The sequence below is a fragment of the Salminus brasiliensis genome, chromosome 11 (assembly GCF_030463535.1).
Source record: "Salminus brasiliensis chromosome 11, fSalBra1.hap2, whole genome shotgun sequence".
Taxonomy (NCBI): domain Eukaryota; kingdom Metazoa; phylum Chordata; class Actinopteri; order Characiformes; family Bryconidae; genus Salminus; species Salminus brasiliensis.
Genome location: NC_132888.1, coordinates 12,665,706 through 12,684,959, shown reverse-complemented (window position 1 = coordinate 12,684,959; position 19,254 = coordinate 12,665,706). Strand labels below are relative to the sequence as shown.

General features: G+C 38.7%; 1 protein-coding gene across 3 annotated transcripts in view; it reads right to left on the bottom strand.

Moving 5' to 3' along the window:
- Positions 1-12,855, bottom strand: part of fndc3a (fibronectin type III domain containing 3A) — a 67,686-nt gene extending 54,831 nt beyond the window's left edge. Inside the window, exons 1-2 of one of the 3 annotated variants that reach the window (XM_072691801.1) lie at positions 12,375-12,855; positions 1,485-1,611 (exon numbers count right to left, since the gene is read on the bottom strand). In XM_072691801.1, coding sequence (XP_072547902.1) covers positions 1,485-1,595 — 111 coding nt within the window. In that variant the 5' untranslated portion in view covers positions 1,596-1,611; positions 12,375-12,855. Of the gene's footprint in view, positions 1-1,484; positions 1,612-11,642; positions 11,732-12,374 lie in introns of those variants that run through there. The other 2 variants (XM_072691800.1, XM_072691802.1) reach the window with 2 other exon arrangements.
- Between the last annotated feature and the right edge of the window lie 6,399 nt (positions 12,856-19,254).

The following is a 19,254-nucleotide window of genomic DNA, read 5'->3' as shown; positions in this document are numbered from 1 at the left end:
TTGTCAAGGGCTGATCCTTAAAGAGAAATAAATTCCACTAGTTTTTATAGTCCTACTTTGCATTTAGGTTCTGTTGTCCAATTTTTTTTTCTCTATTTTAAAACTTGTGGCAACAGATGGCACTGGTGTGTTGACCGTCTCTGCACTTCACTGTGTTCTGCAGATCATGCTGGATAGTAGTGAAAATCTGTAGTGTTTTACGGTCTAGCTATCCACGCGTTAAATCTGAAGGAGCACACATGCTGCATCTTGCAGTATTCCTACAATATGCGACATTCCCCACAATGCAGTTCAGGTTCACAGTGAATTAGTTCTATAAATTGGATTATATGCAGATAATGAGGTTCCAGTTTTAGCTTAAATAAGGTTCTTCCCTGCTGTTTTACATCATCCTTCTTTACCTTAATAAAAAAGCAACCTTTAATTAGTGGTCTAATCCTCCTGTGAAGGTATAACCTGCAGAATCTTCATACTGCCACCACAAACACACACACACACACAACACAGTTATTTCACCTAAAGGCAATCTCACTGATTAACTCAGCTAAAAAGAAGAATATAGATATTATGGGCTGCCAGGGAGCTTTCCATGATTTTACCAAGCTATGCATTTAAAACCCCACAGGTTTTATGAATGAGCCAAGCAGGAGGTGATCAAATTAACAGTGGAGAAGGGAGATGATGAGACAAAAGTAACAAGAATGGAAAGAGTGCTGGCATGAATGCATTTGCATTTTCCAGCTCTTTAAATGCCCAGTGAACCATAGGGCTGTCTGACCATGACCGCAGGGGGGTTATGAAGGTAACTGAACACCCAGAAAACTGCCAACATATGCGCTGACCAAGCTTTAAATATACACCGTTGGGAGATGTTCTTTCAACAGTAATCATGGCCAGATCAGAACGAACCCACTTTATGTCTATAGGATGGACAGCTCTAACATCAGCCCGATCATGAACACTCACTCTCCAAATAACAGCCCTAAGGTCAAAAAGGAAGAGCTCTCACCTGGAGGTTTTTATTCATGCCAGAACACACCTCAATGCCAGGCCTTGGCTATGATGCACTGCCTGGCTGGGACCATGACCCTTTTTATACAGCCTGTTACAGCAGGACACAGTGCGAGACACAACACCACGTACACGTTCAGTCGCAATATCTGAATTAGTTCAATGCAAGATTCTGACACATTAAGTGTTGGAATGATTAGGCCATCCACTTGATCCAACAAATAATTGTCTTGAAATGCCTGATGTGTGTAAGATCTGTGATTTTATTTTACAGGTGCATGATTTTGCGAAGTATGTAAAGTATATGTGATTTGAAAGGCAGCATGGCAGCATAGGACTGGTCAATCTCCAGGACCTACACAGTACTTTCTGGATAATGATCTTGAGTTTAAGGGGATAATATCTGCCTTACTTTATCAACTCAAACCATAACCACTATTTCTCAAAAACATCTCGATCAGATGGCATCCTACCTGTTGGGCTCCTTCTCCATTGACCATGCTGGGTGGTGGTGGGGAGGTGAGAAGCGGGAGATCGGAGCTGAGTAACTGGCCGGACTCCAGTGGAGGGGTGTGGTCAGCCATGACTCCCTCATTCACACTAGAGGAGAAAAAAAAAATGGGTAGACTGTCAGTCAATAAGAAAAATTATAGTATAAAGATTATTATTATTATTACAGCAAAAAATTACACTCCAACTTCCAAAAACACCCAACCTTTCCACTGTTTAAAAGAAAAGCACATTCTTGGAATTGGACAGATATTTAGATTTGACCAACATTTCAAACCAACATTGGAGGATATCTTTACTGCACTCCAAAGGAGCTGGATGTAAAGGTCTGTCTCTATGGAAACAGTAATATAAACACTTCAGATGTATATTAACCTGTACATTTGAACAGTGTAATTATGTATGCATAGAGTATGTATAGTGTAAGTTAATGTGTATATATTCTGCATTTCTATTTTGTATCTTATCTTGTGTTTTTACCACTGTGGGGAACTATGCAACTATGCAGGGTTTTCACTCACCTTCACTTCACTCACCTGTGATGTGATTTAAATAATGGCATTTGTTCAGTAACTGCATATGTATCAGTACTGGCTGATGAGTACATACAAAATATTGGATATCGGAATCAGTCAGGTTTGATGTTGCTGCATTCTAACTTTATTATGCGAATTGACTTTCATTTAGTGCATTTATAGAATATCTTAAACATTTTTTCCTATCATGAGATAAATCATTCTTTTAGATATCTGGAAATAAAGCAGGCCTGCTACATTTTCTGCATTTATGTGGCAAGTTAAACTGTAACCTTACCATTGACTCTTTCTATGTCAAACATACCACTGGTTTTAGCTTATCTGATCACAGAACCCAGTTCTGTAAGTTCTAGTGCTGTTTAACAAAATCTAAGCACTCATGTTTGTGGTTTGATGACCGCAGTTGACTATATAGTGACTTAAGAGTATGTCTTAAACTTGAAAACCTGCACAGTGTTGTGATAATCAATTTGGAGGGGCTTTTAAAAAAAAACAACTGCCCCAATAATCAGTCACATAATACAAATGTGTCCCTTTGTTGTTGTTTTTTTGTTTGTTTTTTTTGCTGGATGAATGATAAATTATAAGCATGTGGATTCACTGCGTCGGAGTAGCATACTTGCACGTTTCATAATTTAACTCCTAGAGCAAGTACACATGTACAGTGCAGTTCAAACTCCTGTGCAACACATTTACAGCTTCCTAACCGAGTCCAGGTGCATTATCTAAGGACCAGAACAGAGTATGTAAATGCACATACTCATCCAGCTCTAGGGCACATAGTTCATTCACCTTCCCGAGGACAGCTCAGGTACTATACTGAGTGGGAAGTCAAATGGCAGTTAGTTATTCTCGAGTCAGTGGGTAACTTGGTGCCTACCTGTTCTTTTTACAGAGTTGTGCATAACAGGGTGTTTATTTTTAGCCACACTTGTTGCATTTACGTGCTGAGAACTTCAGGTGCCATGCAACAGCGCAATGTCATTTATTTTCCACTAATGCATCTGCACAACCAACCAACCACACCCAATGTACCCATCCAAAAATGCAAATGAAATAACACCTGCCATTCAGAGCAGGGAAGAGTTGACCACAGGGCAGCACTTTTCCCCTCAAACATTCATCATTCTCATTCTCTCCCCATAATGCATCAGACTTCCAGTGAGTCACAGGCAGGGCACGTGTCCTTGAAACTAATTAGTATCTGGCATATGCGTGGCCTGGACCAATGGTGATCGGCTTAATCAGTCAGCCAGCCCCCTGCTTAAGCTCATACATCAAGTCAAGGGTGATGCTTGCTAGGATTAATCCCGCCAAGATTTAGTTTTAACTAACCGCTCACCACAAGCTTTAGAGCTTTCACTGAAACTCTACAATGTCCACCATTTGACTGAATTATCAAAAGTCTGAACTGCTGTTTGAATGAATTACAAATGACCCATCACTGCTCTGCCCACAAATTTCCATAGCTACAGCTGCAGCTACAGGTTTATCAAACTCTACAGAATGTTGACCAAGGCAATGGTTTGTTAAAATACCTAGATTTTTTAACATTTGTGTTTTTAATCAACAGAGCTAAACTTAGGATGGAAAATTGTAACAGAGGTGAAATTAAGGTTGGTAGCAAACTCACTGTTTTCAGTTTACCCAGTTTCAGTTTAGTAACAACTAAATTTCATGGTGCATTAACTCTAAACTGATCCAGATAAAAAAATGTCTTCAGCCAATAAACCGGCTGTCCACTGTGAAGGGAGATTTTATTAAATATTGTTTCTTTATCTGCAAATAAGTCAAACACTGTACTTTTATAGCTGTGACTACAGAACACCCGTCAAATGAAACTGCAAACTGGGACATCCGGGATCAATCAGTGTGCCACCAGCAGTGTAATTTGAAGTCAACAAATACCAGTCAGATCACCTTTCAGCAGACAAGATGCTTTCAGCTACGGCTGGAACATTAAACCAAGAGTCCTGAGAGGTAGCCAGCTTGATATGTTCAGTGTGACACCATTCTAAAAGTACCTGAACTACTTTTCTCACCTAAAAACTGAAATAATAAACCACAACAATAACAATAGCATTTAGTATTTACTTTGGTGTCAATTCACAATATTTACACCAATTTATGATAGTCCATGTACTTGTAAATATTCATTCATTCATTCAATTACTCATTTACTCATCCATCCACAAAATGGAAACACGATTGATGGCTATCCCACATAAATCTGTCCAATTAATTTCATCCTGCAGTACAGAATCAGAAAAACTATAAAGTATATTATCCAACAACACTATGTCCAAATGTTTGTGGACATCACTTAGAATTAATGCCTTTAGAAACTTCTCTTTTTAAATACATTATATGGAAGTCCCATTCAAATGCTTCACTGGAAAACCACTAATAAGATCCATCTATAGTTTTTCGGGGGGGGGGGGGGGGGGGGGTGTATATTGATCAGGTTTTCAGTTTTTGTATAAGAAAAACACATTGCAGGACTGTGTATTGTACATGGTTGAGGAATGAAAGAGCTGCTGGTCAGTCGTGCTAAAGGTTTGAACTATTTAACAGGGCTTAAAGGCAAATGGGAACATATGAATTCCAGTATAACAACACATAAAAATCACAGCTGTTTTTTTTATTCCAGCCCTGAACATTAGTGGAGAAGTTTCGTGTGGAGCAACGTTTTGTGTTCAGAGTGTGCAAAGGGAAAATACAAACAGAGAATAAGCTAATAATCACAACTATTTGCAAATGTTCATCTTCAAACAAAGCTATCTGGTTAGTTCATTAACATTAGAGAATGTTATGACTGCTATAAAGAGAGAAGCCTCTATATAGAAAAATTCAAGGAGGTAGTTTTCAAATTATGTGCCATCTCTTAATATCAGCACAGCAAAACACTTCAGCTGAGTATAAACCAGCACTGGTTTGGTGCAATCAACTTTGCAGTCAGCTCAAAGCACTTAAACTGAACTAAATTGCAGCCAAACAAGGACAAGCAGCATTAGACTTATATGTGGAGATACAGAACTCAGGGTACAGGATCTCCAATTCACAAAAATGAGCTCACATACCTAGAAAGCAACCTTTTGCTCAATTACTATTAAGCTAGTCACAATATTTACATTATATCGTACTTAGGTGCACTGTTCTGTTATCTGTACATCAACTCTCAATTGGAGGAATGGAAAATTACTATCTTTTTCGTGTAGAAAAAGAGGAGTGCAGCGCATGCATCAATAATTGCACTTTCAAACTCAAGCTGGGCAATATGATGATATTTTAATGAATTGTGATACACAATATGCTTTTCTAAGCACATCGAGGGTATAGTCAGCACTTAAAGAACACTAATCAACTGCAGGTTTAGACTGCAGTGTATTTAGACTGGTTTAATTAGATGAAGTGCAGCTGATGTTGAGTAAAAATCACTGTACTCTGTATAGGAGACTGAATCTGAATAGTAGTTGTTAAGAATCAGTCACTACTGATGTATTTAGTCTACATGTCTTACATGTATTGCGATAAATATTGTTTATCATGCGAAATGTTGTGATCTAGTATTTATCATATTGCCCAGCCCAATCCAAACGTACAAAGAGCTGACTGCGACAGGTAGTGGTTTAACGTGTAACAACATTCGAATAAAGGTGTGGACGTTGTTTAAAAACAATGGTTTTATCTAATTTGCTTTATTTATGTAGGGCATTGAAACATTTTCCAATGTCTGAATATTCTGAATAATCAAAAGTTCACTGCTCTTTAAAAGGGTGTAACTGTATTATGATATTATATCATCAGTGGCATCAAACGGTCATAAAATGACAATATTATAATATATAAAATATTTTAAAAAAATAATAATAAAAATAAAAATATTCCACAACACACAACGTGACAAGCATAGTTACTATGCAAGAACCAACCCATGCAACATGAGAACAGAATCCACTAAGGTTTGAGACTGCACAAAGCTTTCAAGGCCTATCTGATTTCACCAGCAACTATCTACCCTAGCATTTTGGAAACACACTAAGGGTTGGTTTCCCAGAATACGGATTATTAAGGCTAGTCTTTGACTACCATTTCCTTTTATTGGAATCTTTCCACTTAGAAAGCTGTGTAGTCCAAGGCCAGGGTATAAATCCAAATCAATAGGTTTATCAATCGTATTATACGGAATACAAACACATTTTTGTACAGAGCTGAACAGGATGTTTGTCATTGCACAAGTACAATTAAACTGGGCAGTGGACTCCTTACTAGATGCTATATGAGAAATAATCTATAAGAAACAACAAAAAGAGAACCATGTGCGCAACTTTAGCAACCTTGACCATATAACAGTATAAATGGTGTCTTTCAATAGTGCAACAGTTTAAATATCCTAAGCAACACTGAAACCAGCACAGTACAGGAATGCAGATGCGAGTCTTCATAAATAACACCATGTGGATAATGTATTATACCCTGAGAACTGAGGTTATTACTTATAGCAGCTGTCATCACGCAGTAATGCAACACCTTGTGCAAAGTGACAGTAACAAGGAACAGCTCTTGTCCAGATGGGAGATTTAAGTGTGGAGTGCAGAGGTAAACAGTGTATGATGGCGATACTGACCTGTACAGAATAGAGATTAGAGTAGACATGCAGTAGATATTGTTATATATCATGCATAGTTCAACACAGACACCACTGATGGCAGCAATATCCAGACAGTAACACACAATGAAAGCAGTGGACCCTGTTTGTTAGGGGGTATGGCTTATTTGGGGTCATACTGCAAGCGTGTGTGAGCAATTGAGGGTTGTCACTGGTCGCCTCTGCTACTGCAATGTTGTTGCAATCAACTGCACATCGCTGGTTTGCGTTCAATCATGAACAGCCCAGTTTTCAGTACTAGTGTATTGGACTTGATTTTGGGTGGTGGAAGATGGTCATGGAGTGTCCACAAAAAAAAAAAAGAGCAAGAATGCAAAAATGTCTGAAAAAAAAAGGGGGAGGGGGGGGGGGGGGTTCTTAATTTATAACCTCTTCTAATAAAGACGGATGGCCATTTATCAAAAGCTATAATACGCGTAATTTATACAGAATGGAGGCCACAGTGAGAACAAAGCTGTTTTAGGCAAGATTGTGAGAAATGAACCTTCTCTGTGTGCTATACTACTCTAGGCGTCCCTCTTAGGCTGGGGTAGAGGTAGACACAAGCAGTGGAGCACTGCCTGAATATCCAAATCTGCTCAACGAGGGGCAAGAGGCCATAGAATGAACATGACTTCTTATTAGGACCTGTGAAAAGAAGAGGAGAGGCAATGACATCCCCTCGTTGAGGAAGCCAGCTCATGTGCTGCGTCTCTGAGTCAGCTGCAATTATTTCAAGTGGCAATGACATGAACGCTCTCTCCAACCCCTGTTTGGTCACACACGCAAGGGTTCTCATCGCAACCTTATAGTACCCTTACCCCACAACTCCTACACGACACTGCAATTACAATGAGATAAGGACACATCTGGGGAGCAGAAAAGCAGAAAGAAAAGCGCAGAGAAGAAATGAAAAACCTAAGACTGTGTGTGCAAGTGTTACAAAGGGAGTGTGGCAATGGTTATCGTGTGTAATGTGTACCTGGGTTTGTATAAAGCTGCAAAATTGCTAACAGAGCTGGGCTACTTCAAAGTGTAGCATGAGCATTGCCTTTAGTGCTGACATACAGCAGCTTTAGCCCACCCAGGCCGGGACTGTTAGCATTTACCAGGGGAGAAACAGTCTACAGCGGTAAGTACGTACAACCCCCTGTTTTTAAACCTGGATATTTAACTGTTTTGTTTGTTTTTACCTAAAAACAAAAGTGCTCTAATCATCTAATCATCAAGGTAAAGCCAAGGTCTGCTGGTTTTAAATATCAAAACATTGCTTGAATACTAAAGATATGCCACAGAATAAGCATTTACCAATGTTATGTTTACATTTATTTACATGATTTAATTTGCCTTACATGGCATTGCACGTTCTGCGTTGTGACTGTTGCACATTCACAGACTGCAATATTGATGCTTCATCAGACAAATTTAACAACACTATAGTTGTGTGGTGCTTTTTACCAAGCTTGTTTAAATCAGCACTATACTGGTAACACACATGCGTGCACACACATATACATATATGTACATATATGTACATACATACACATTATATATATATATATATATATATATATATATATATATATATATATATATATATATATATAACTACTAAGTAATAGTATTAAAAAAAGAATATCTATAAATATAAATATATAAACAATAAACAAAAAAGTTTCATAGGGGAAAATCCATGTTCTGTTTTGGACTTTCCAAGGGTTTACTCTGTTCCTTTACTGGGAATTCCATGCATGTTTGCTTTCTCAGTTAATTCATTTTTTAAACTCTCCTACTTCATCAAACCTCAACCTTTAGATTGAACGTTGTGGTTTTCAATTTAATATGACCTACACGTCATCATTTTTAGTTTCAACTGAACTTACACTGTGCAAATCTCATTATCCATGACCACATCTGTCCTTCAAATGACATAAAAAAAATACCAAAAACTCCCACTGAAGAAAAAGTATCTTTATCACTTACGTAAATATATTGTTCTCCTTTGGTTCCTCTTTCTGTGCAAGCGTGACATAACCAGGAATACCACTTACCCACCACCCAACATCCTTTCTAAAAAAATCTAACACTACTTTAAAGAGGCCATTTAAGAGTTACTTAATACACACAGGCAAATCTGCAACTTCCAAACACACTAAACTGCATTGCAATATCTGAACCCCTGATAAGAATGACTTCTCATCATTAACAGACATAGCTAACCATTTAATGTTTTAGATTTGCTAAGATAAAGCTCCACAGTATTCTTCAACATGGGAACCACGGCATACTAAAAGTGCTGTGCTCATCACCTCAAGTCTAACTAAACTAATCTCGGCTTTGCCTGAACATCTTTAGGTTTCAGTGGTTAAAACTAAGGTGCTTTTCTGTTTTGCAGCGCTCAGTTTCAGTAGCCTTTTTAGTCATTTTCTTTTGTACATCTGGACAAACCTTGCACCTAAATAAGCACAACCTCTCAAAGGAACTTTCGTATGATAAGGAAAAATACCACTTAAATTCTGAAACGTACTAACTGATATTGATTGTGCAGGACTTTCGTAATGTTTCGAGCAGTGTCCCTCGAGATGAAATGTACTTTGCTCTTTAGAATTCACCACATTAAAAACACAGTCAAACTCAAAGTACTCGCTGAGAGCCTATGAACTCCTGTACATGCAGAACCGCACTGTGGATCTCAAAGCGTGGTTAATTGTCCTCGCCAGCTCTGCTGTGTTCTGATTCATGATCACTGTACTGGACTGAGTGATGGATTCAACTCATTCAACACCAGCATTAAGAGGTTTATGCAGCCACGTGCAAGGTCCTTTAAATCATCTAGCGGCAGAAACGAGGAAACACTGTGTCCTGTGCCCTCACAAAATACTGCAGCAACTTGCAAAATATGTTGTTATGACTCTTCCCAGGTGGTGTGAAACTAATTAGCGCTGATCTCCCCCATTTGCACATGTATTATTAAGGAACTTTGAAAGTATGACACATGCATCATATGATCCGACCAGCTCTCAGGATCAGCTAAAATTATTGCCCAATTGCTGATCACATTTTCTCTACTTTTAATATCTGTGTACTTTGCAGCATTTATTTTAATCTAATATATTTCAGAGTTTAATTATTTCACAGATCACCGATTTTTGCTCAGACAAACTCCAAAAACATATGGCCCAAAGAAAATGGAAGTCAGTTTAAGCGCATGTAAGTGAAACAGAGGGGTGTGATTAATAGGCTGTCACCACCACCTCCACCACCACGACATGACATAACCTAAAACAGTCCATACTTGCGGTTTGTGATGCTCAATTGCGTCAGATCAGCCCAAATTCTGCAGCAGTAGGCCAGCACATTACTCACAGCCATGTCTGGTCACAAGCAGTCCTTCTGATAAACTGCAGGAAACTGCACTGCTCAGTCTCACACACTTCATGATTTATGATTCTGAGGTCAAGATTAGAATTGATCATCAATACTTCTTGTGTTAAATGTGTTCTTAAATATACAAACACAATAAACAGCTTTATTCAGCTCTAATAGGATGCACATAGGTTTTATTATGGACTTGTGTATTACTGATACAGCTTTTTCTGATTCCCTATTTTGCATCAACAAGGAAATACTGTAACAATACAGATATTTGCATGTTCACATTCATCTAGAAAGTGTACAAGCTGGGACTACATCCACATAAAATGCATGAATGTGGATTCCCAGAGCCAACCGAATATTCTTCAATTCTGAAGTTCATTCAAAATATCAGCCCCCTCTAAACATGTCCAGTGATGACTTTGTAAGCAATTATCTGCTGATACAGATACTATTGCAAATCAATCATCCCTAAATGATTGATTTGCAAATTGACAATAAATAATACACAACATGTCCACACAGAGGCTGCTTGTAATTCTAAGTAAAACCAGACCAGGCTGCACTTTCTGTCACTATTCCTAGTTAGTTTGACTTTTCTACAAAGCTCAAGCCCCAACAAAGCACATCGGCGCAGGCCCCATCTGAGCTTGTGTATCATTAATCTCACTTCTGCAGACGTGGCGGTGCAACTGAAGTTTTCATCACATTCCGGCAACAGGCCAAATCTCGGCCCACTGATATTCAGAAGGATTAAATGCAACCTAATCTGCTGTGGAAACACAAAAGCCTGCTACTCTACACACAAGGTGCACCTTTACAAGAAACAAATGGACCCTGTGTTGCACAAGTATGTGGCAAAACGGTGAGGCATTACACTGGCAATACAGACAGGTACAAAGAGCTGCAATGTCTACAGCAGGGATCACCAATTCTGGCAGGTCAGATCCAAAACAGTTTGGTGATTTTGCTGCTCAAACACATCTGATTCAACCGGTCAGTTAATTACCAGGTTTAGTAGGAGTGCTGGAGCAGGGAAATCACCAGACTCACGAACTGATGACCTGCGCTCTACAGCAAGTTTCACTCCTGAAAAGATCTGAACCGTGAAACCAACAGAAATTGTTAGGGCACTTCCCAGACTACAGCTTTGCAACGAGTCACACCTGTGGTCGCCCATATTTAAGCATAGATTATCAAGGAATTCTGAAAGTATATACGGTGGGAATTGTCCATTCCAGCCTCACATTGTCTGATGTTTGCTTTTATTTATATACACACACACACACATACATATATAACCATTTTAATATGTAAACACAAAACAAGACAAATGCAATAGCTCCAACACCCCAAACATGAAGGAATCATGATTTTCACCGATGCTTTTGATAGAAATAAGGCCTAATGGGCTTTGAAGCAAGGCGTGTGTTCTCCACCATTATCTTGCTGATTTCTTACAATCTATTTCACTGCAATTTCTTCAGTTATGAGAAGTAACATCTTAAAAACCTTAGGACACAAACATGCAGGTCATCTGACAGTTCAAAAGCAACACTTACTGGATTACACCCTTTAAGTATACGAGCAGAATCCTTTGGAGAGCCAGGCAAGTCTGCAAATCACTCGCCACCCAGCTTTGATGGATAAGAGCTTAAAATCGGTTGGATAATCAGTCTATTTAGCTTAACAGTTAAGTTTGCAACGCAGACGCTTCCACATCCACATGGGACAGAAATGTGTCCATCTGGCAGGCTTGGTACATAGCTACACTCTTATCTGATCATTCAACAGGCTGATTCTCACATTTCCCCTCTCCAAAACGTTAGGCTATGAATCAAACTGAAATGAACAAAGCTTCTCAAAGGCTAAGACCTTTAGATAGATCATCAGCGAGCTAGTTACCTTTCACAGTCAGTTATCCAGCGAGCGAAGTGCTTGCACCCAGATAATGTTGACGTGTGCATTTCAGGTCCTCTTTAGTTCAGATAGCTAGCTAGCTACCAAATTCACACCAGATCACTTATCTAGCTAAAGTGGTACAGATATGCTGACAGGCAGAAATCCTAGCTAGCTACATGCCATTTAAAGGTAGCTAGGTGTGTATCTATATTCCAGCTTAGTTGAAACCAATGCCAGGCAGAAGCTGCGCTAGCTAGCTAACGTTATTTGCTCGCTGCGGTTTTGCAGTGCGTGTAAACAAACGAGCTCGTTGGTAAGCTAGTTAGCCAGCCAGCTAGCTAGCTCGCTAACTGGCTAACACACAGCTAATGGTAAAGCATCATGCTACTCACTCACCGCAGTTGTTCCTCGTTCCGCTTCTTCGGCGATGGATAGTTGAATCCAGAGGGGGGCAATATCACAAAAATATGCTCGTAGCCCCCTGGTCTTCGGACTTGGGAACCCTAGCTAGCTAGCAGACGAGCTACCAAGCCAGCTAGCTATAGCTGTGCGGCTAAATATAAGCTACGTGGCTCGCTGCTGTTAGCTAGCTATCTCTAGCTAACCCCCCACGGTGCAAATTACGCCTGGCTAGCTAGCTAGCTAGCTGTTAGCGCTAGCTCGACGAGCTTTAACACTGCAACAACTCGCAAATAAAACATCGTCGACTCGCTTTTCCGAGTAGAAACGGTCGGGCTTTAAGGGAACAGCGCGTCCTCTCCGAAATACACCGATGTTTCCCACTGTTTTTGTCACTTCTCACACTCAGCCTCCATCTGAACCTAAGCTGGACTCTTTAACCATTTGGACAACCGCCATCATTTTCCCGTTCAAGAATGTACACAATCTCGTCGCGCATGCGCATCGCGAGCAGAAAAACAGACCGCATGCAAGCCCTCAATATTGCATATCCCCACTGTCCTGCAAAACGCTTGTAGTGCTATCTATCCTTTTTTGGTTGTTTTTTAATTATTATTACTTTTTATATTTATTTTATATTTATTTTATATTTATATATTTTATATCTGGCACTTGTTCTGCATATTGTGTAGAAATGCTCCAAAATTACTTGGGAATAAAATTGATTTAAATTCCAATAAAGATTAAGGGATTTTTCCTTCTTCTGTAAAGCTGACATTTGGAAGATACAAGATCATGGCAGCGAGAATATGCAGCTTTGTTAATGCATGCTCTTATTCACAGAGACTTACAAAGGGGTTCACTGTCCACTTAGAAGATATCCCTAGCTAGCGTGAATAGACCACATAGTCCATGGTCTGGATAGTCTGGATAGTCCTCAGGCAGATACCTCAAGCTGAGATACTGCTAAATACAAAAGTCAATATGCTATCAGGATGCCTAGCTAGAAACATGCACCGCTAAACCACAGACCTGTACGAAGTGCAAGATTAGTCTTGCTCTAAGCACGCTTGAAAGAGATGGGTTTTCAGTCTGCATTTGAAGACCGCAAGTGTCTCTTCTGGTTAGACACCCTAGTCTTCCATCCGTCTTGAGAGATGGTGGTTCGAGCCGAGCCGCACTTGAAGCCTGAAGGGCTCTTGGTATGGATCAGGCTTTGACCATTGCTACAAGGTACGGAAGTGCCTGTAGGCCTGTTGTTGGCTTTGTAGGCCGGTGTCAGGGTTTTGACGTGTGCAGCTATAGGAAGTCAGTGAAGAGAATACAGCAGAGGAGTTACACAGCTGGAGTCCAAAAGTGTCCAGGAAGACCCACCTATAAGACACATGCATTGCTCAGTGGCACTCACTGCACGCACTTCTTGTATAGTCTCCATAGAAAAGCATTGCCAAAAGAATGGGACAAAGGGGTCTGAAACACAGGAACCAGGGTCACCATGCCCAGTTCTCAGCTAGAGGAGTGTACAGTACCCTGACGCTGGGTTATGGAGCAGTGGAACTGGGGTCTCTGCAGTAACGAAGCTCCAGTAGCTCAGAGATCAGTTGGAGTGGCGTTTGTGATCCAGAGCTAATCACCGAACATCAGTGCCTGACCTTGTTAATGCTCTTGTGGCTGAATGCAATCAAATCCTTACTGTTACAGTGTTCCAATATCGATTGTAAAACCCTTACCAGAGTAGAGGCTGTTTCTGCAGCAAAGAGAAGACAAGCTCCTGAAACCTTAGATTCTAAAGAACAGGTGCAGACCAACGTATGGACAGATAGTAGATATAGCTTCGTTAGGAAACTAATCAGGAGATATAACTGAGCTCACATATTAAATAGACCGTTTTCAACTTATCTCAGTTCAGTTGTTTGCTCTGTGGTGCATTCAAGTCTGTTCTACTATGGAAAGAATATCAACGCTGAATGGTCAGTACATGGAGGTGGGGGGATGTAGGCTATTGCAGTTCTCTCACTTCACTCTGCTTTAAAGGAAAGGGTGTAGTCCAGTGTGTAGCTGATATAAATGCTACTGAAATAAAAGAAGAAGTGACCCTTATCATTTCTGCTCAGGTTGCTTGTTTTAAATCTGCAAAGTATGAAAAGGTTCATACGCCAGTGCCTGATATACAGACCTGTGCAAAAGGTCAGAAACCTCTTTATTTGTTTACTTTCCAGTAAAAATGGCCATTAAGTGCATGTTATTTATTTTTCAGGTATTTCTAACCAGATCAGAAGATAATCCACTTACATAAGAAAGGGGAAGGAGTTAATAAGGATAAGGAAAAGGAAACTGCTAACAACCTTTTCAAAGAAAAAAAAATCTTCCTATATTTGCTAATAATAATAATTGCTTCCATCAAATAAACAACACTTAAAGAGAGATGAGAATATCAAGCTGCACTTTTGCTTTAGAAGATCTGAATAAACACGTTTCTGTCCATCTTCCTGCTGTGAGAAGACGTCTCAAGCCACTCAAGTGTGTGTGTGAAAGGATGTGAAGTGGATCAAGAAGCTCTTACTGAGAAAAGGAACGATGAGAAAGAATAAATGGCTGACTGCCCCAGAATCCAGGCCTCAGCATCTGTCAGTGTGTTTGGGATGACTTGGTTTGTAAGAGGCAGAGGATTCTGCTTTTAACTTTTCAGAGATGTGAAAGAGGTCTCCTGAAAAGAATGGGAGCTGTATTACAGATGCAGGGAATATTTAGATCAGCATGTTTAGATGCTTTTGTGTACATTTCTGTGTAATATATAATATAATATTTTTTCCTGATGCTGAGAAATGAATAACTTGTACTTAATAACTTTGTTTAGACTAAATCAAAGCCCATGCACTTGACTACCTGCCATTAAATTACTGCAGACTGGTTCACCACCATCATCATTAGAAATGGCCTCTGACTCTGTTGTTACCCCACAACATACAAATAAATCCCTTAAATACTTTTCTCCGAAGGCTGAGACTCTTTCATGTAAAGTATAAGCAGCTTTGCCAGCTTAGACTGAAATTAATATGCAGTGCATTGAGAAACTGTAAATATAATGGAGGCTGTTGAAAGTATGCAGTAATAGAAATAGGCAGAAAAAGTGAATGAGCAATGTGAGTGTGAATGTCTATTATGTGGCTGCCAGAAACAGTAGGCCTGCAGAGCCATGCAAAATTCTGCTAATGTTGCCCCAGAATAGCTTAAATGTTCACTGACAGATTCCCATTTCTACCACACAGTTCACAGCCTATGTGTTTATGGGAACTACACCTGTTACAGAGACAGACCAGCAGGTGGAGCTGCAAGTAAATACTTTGAGGAAAGGGACTTAATACATCTGTATTGGCAAATTCCACAAGCACCACAAGCACCAACCAACATGTCTTCTGGTAATTCTGAATTGCTGTGATGACATTTAAAATTGCTGTACTTATCATTAATTAAAATATTGCCCAAACTTTCCCAAGCAACACATTAGCCATTATGACTAAGGTGCTTTGTGTGTGATCCAGTAAAGATTTACATTTACATTAATGGCATTTAGCTGACACTCTTATCCAGAGTGACTTACAAGGTTACTTGTATTACAGAAGTGGGCCAATGTAGTGTTGGGAGTCTTGCCCAGGGACTCTTATTGGTGTAGTGCAGCACAGTCACCCAGACTGGGAATTGAACCCCAGTCTCCAATGTGGTGTGGTAGCTCACTGGCAGGTACAGGTGTTTTCTGTTGCGTCACACCAACCGATTCTTTTAATAATCTGCATCTTTCTCTGCTTTGCATCAGTACACAATCTCTAGGCATCAGGCCATCACTTAGACAGTGGTGCCGCTTGAGAGCACTAGATTTTAAATGTTGTATGTATGTCTTTTGGACTTTCACTCAAGCATACATTATATGGCCAACAAGTACTGAGACACCCGCTCATTCACTATTTATTCCTAAACCAAGGGAATTAAAAGAGAGCTTATCTTGCTTTAAGGGATGTCCAGGGAAGTCCAGGGAAGACTTTTTACTAGATTTTGAAGCATTGCTATGAGGATAGGAGGATATGGCATTCAGCGACAAGAGCAATTGTCAGGATGTTGGATGATCACCACCCCACCTCACCCCCAACTCCCCCAACTGGGGGCTTTATACCCCTCTAACCCACACCTATCATTAAACATGGTGCCAATATGTTTATATTTATCTACTCCAGAGAATATTAATATCTGTCATGTACATTCAGTACTGTAAATAAGCATCTGGCAATTTAATACCTCAGTGTATGTTACCTCTCCACCGACTATTCCACAGCAGTGTTCTGGTCAGTGTTATCTGACTACTGCTCTTTGTTTCCAAAACCGCTGTCATAACAGACAGCCCCTTTGACTGAATTTCTGCTGCATAAACTGTGCAAATGTATAAATAAGGAAAAGTATCTCAGTATACTAAAATAAAACCTGACTCAACTTCACCAAGCTGACTGAGTTGGTTTCGTCTTAGTTACTTTGTATTACATTTCAGATGCTGATACCAGCTATTTTACAATGGCAGTCATTATCACTAGATTTATAAGGCTAACTGCTCAACATTTGTAATGTTACCTTACACTGTTAAAAATTTAAGTGGAAAATAAATATGGGGTGCCTCTAAAAAAGAGGTAATTATCTGGCAATAGGGGTTTTACATATATTTTCTGTCTGTCAAAAAGCAAAAAAAATACTGTTAGATTTAAAAGCCTGTGTTTAAATGAAATATCAGAAAGGTTGCAAAAAGACTTTTTTATTCAAATACATGAATAACCTGGTAAAATAAAAGCATTTACTTTCTCCACATGTAGGTTAACTGTTCATTTCAAAATACAAAAATGCAAATGGCAAAAAAGTTTAGGATAGGATGCCAACACTTAAAGACCTTTGCTCAATTACACACAGTTATAACTGCAAAAGTATAAACAACACAGCTCTTTCAGAAAAAAGGACAGGGTGTTAGTTTAAGAACTCTAGATAATAGAGATAGCCTGCACTCACCCCCCCCCCAAAAAAAAAAATTAAAACCTCAGCTTAGTTGCCATTATTTTGATGATTACTGATAATTAATGTATTCCATTTATACATGTTTTTTTGTAAAATCACATAAAATCACACAACACATCAAAACACATAAATAAAAACGCGTATTCTTGTCATTTTAATAAGACTCTCCAGAAAAAAGTCAAATTTATTGGTGAAAACTGTACTGTGCCAAAGTAGATCTGACTTGATTTGGAAAATTAAGATAGAAAAGTTAGACAAACACAGATGTCTCTGTGAACTCCATCCACTGTGGATAAGTTGATTTTCACCATAATCTAATTTAATTTAATGAAAGATTGATTAGATTTACTAGGCACTGGATGGTAACTATGAATACTTGGGTTCATTAAGGAGAGATTAGGAATTAGTAATGCATCAGTTATGCATAAGATTTTATACACAATACAGTACACAGAATATTTGAACAGAAACGTTAAATCAGTTCCATGATTGCACACGTGCATGACAAGGCATGGTTTAGTAGTTGTGGTATTTTTTTTTATTTGTGTGAAAACCTTCACTCAATCACTCGTCTTCTGATATGGCTGAAAAACTGTCACAGGTTCTCTGTAAACTTAGTGAGCATCTCCAAATATCATGCAATGCTAGGCTTGCATTAGAGTGTTGTGACTCCCCTAAAGCCAGTAACATTTGACCTGCAGATTAAATAAAAAAAAAATAAAATTAGGGATAGAGTAATTTTAAAATGAATATACTTTGATGGAATTTGAAACTTTTATTCATCATGTCTGGTGAATAAACTACAAATTCTAAATATGAGATTCATTTAATCAAAGGTCTGTCAAATACTACTCAGAAATATTAACTTTTAATCCTCAACTTCAGAGTTTACATATTACTTTATGTAACAATTATCAGTTTACTGAACCCCTTAAACCATTTAAACCATGTTTAAACAGATGCTCAGTTTATTATTATTATTATTATAATTTACATCACTTTAATATGCCCTAAAATAGAACCCTGTGGCACTCCGCAAAATCTGGTACACTATAAGCACTATAGAATAGTTTTTACTTGAATATTAATAACTGTATCATTAACTTATGGTTTAAGGGGTTAAGTTATAATCAATTTATAGACTTACATTTAAATAAATTAGTTAGTTTGTTTAGAAAAAGTGAGGCAATCTGTGTACCTTTTTTTAAGGTAGTCCCAGTGATAATTTAAAATTGTTTTTTTTATTAACAATTAACCTCTCAGTTTACCTCTCCCATTAAACTCTTTAAATCCTGTATGTAGGCCCACACTTCATTAACAATTTAATTTGCATTACTTTAATATAGATAGAACAACTATACAATAATAACTGAATCATAGGGTTTAAGGGGCTGTTACAATCAATGTGTTTCCTTAAATTTAAATACATTCATTAATTGCAACAATTAACAAAATGCAACAAATTTTACAAAGCAATTAGAAATAGTACAAAGTGCTGTCAAACTCTAGACTGATTCAATATTTTGCATAAACTGATGCTGTTTTTACATTTTACAAAGAGAAACAGACAGGTTGCAGATGTACCTTTATATAGTATACTGTTCAGTTTGTTATTATTACAGTTATTAAGTCCTTTTCTTGTGGGCTGCCAGGATATTGGTCACAAAAAGCAGTATGTACACATACAGTGTTATAACCAAGAAGCTTTCACAGAGAAAACCTGACTTCACTTTCTAGTTCAGAAAATATTTTGAACTTGAAAATATGCACAAATATTGACACAGGGCCCAGACCTCATATTTCACTAAGCAAGTCCAGGCACAT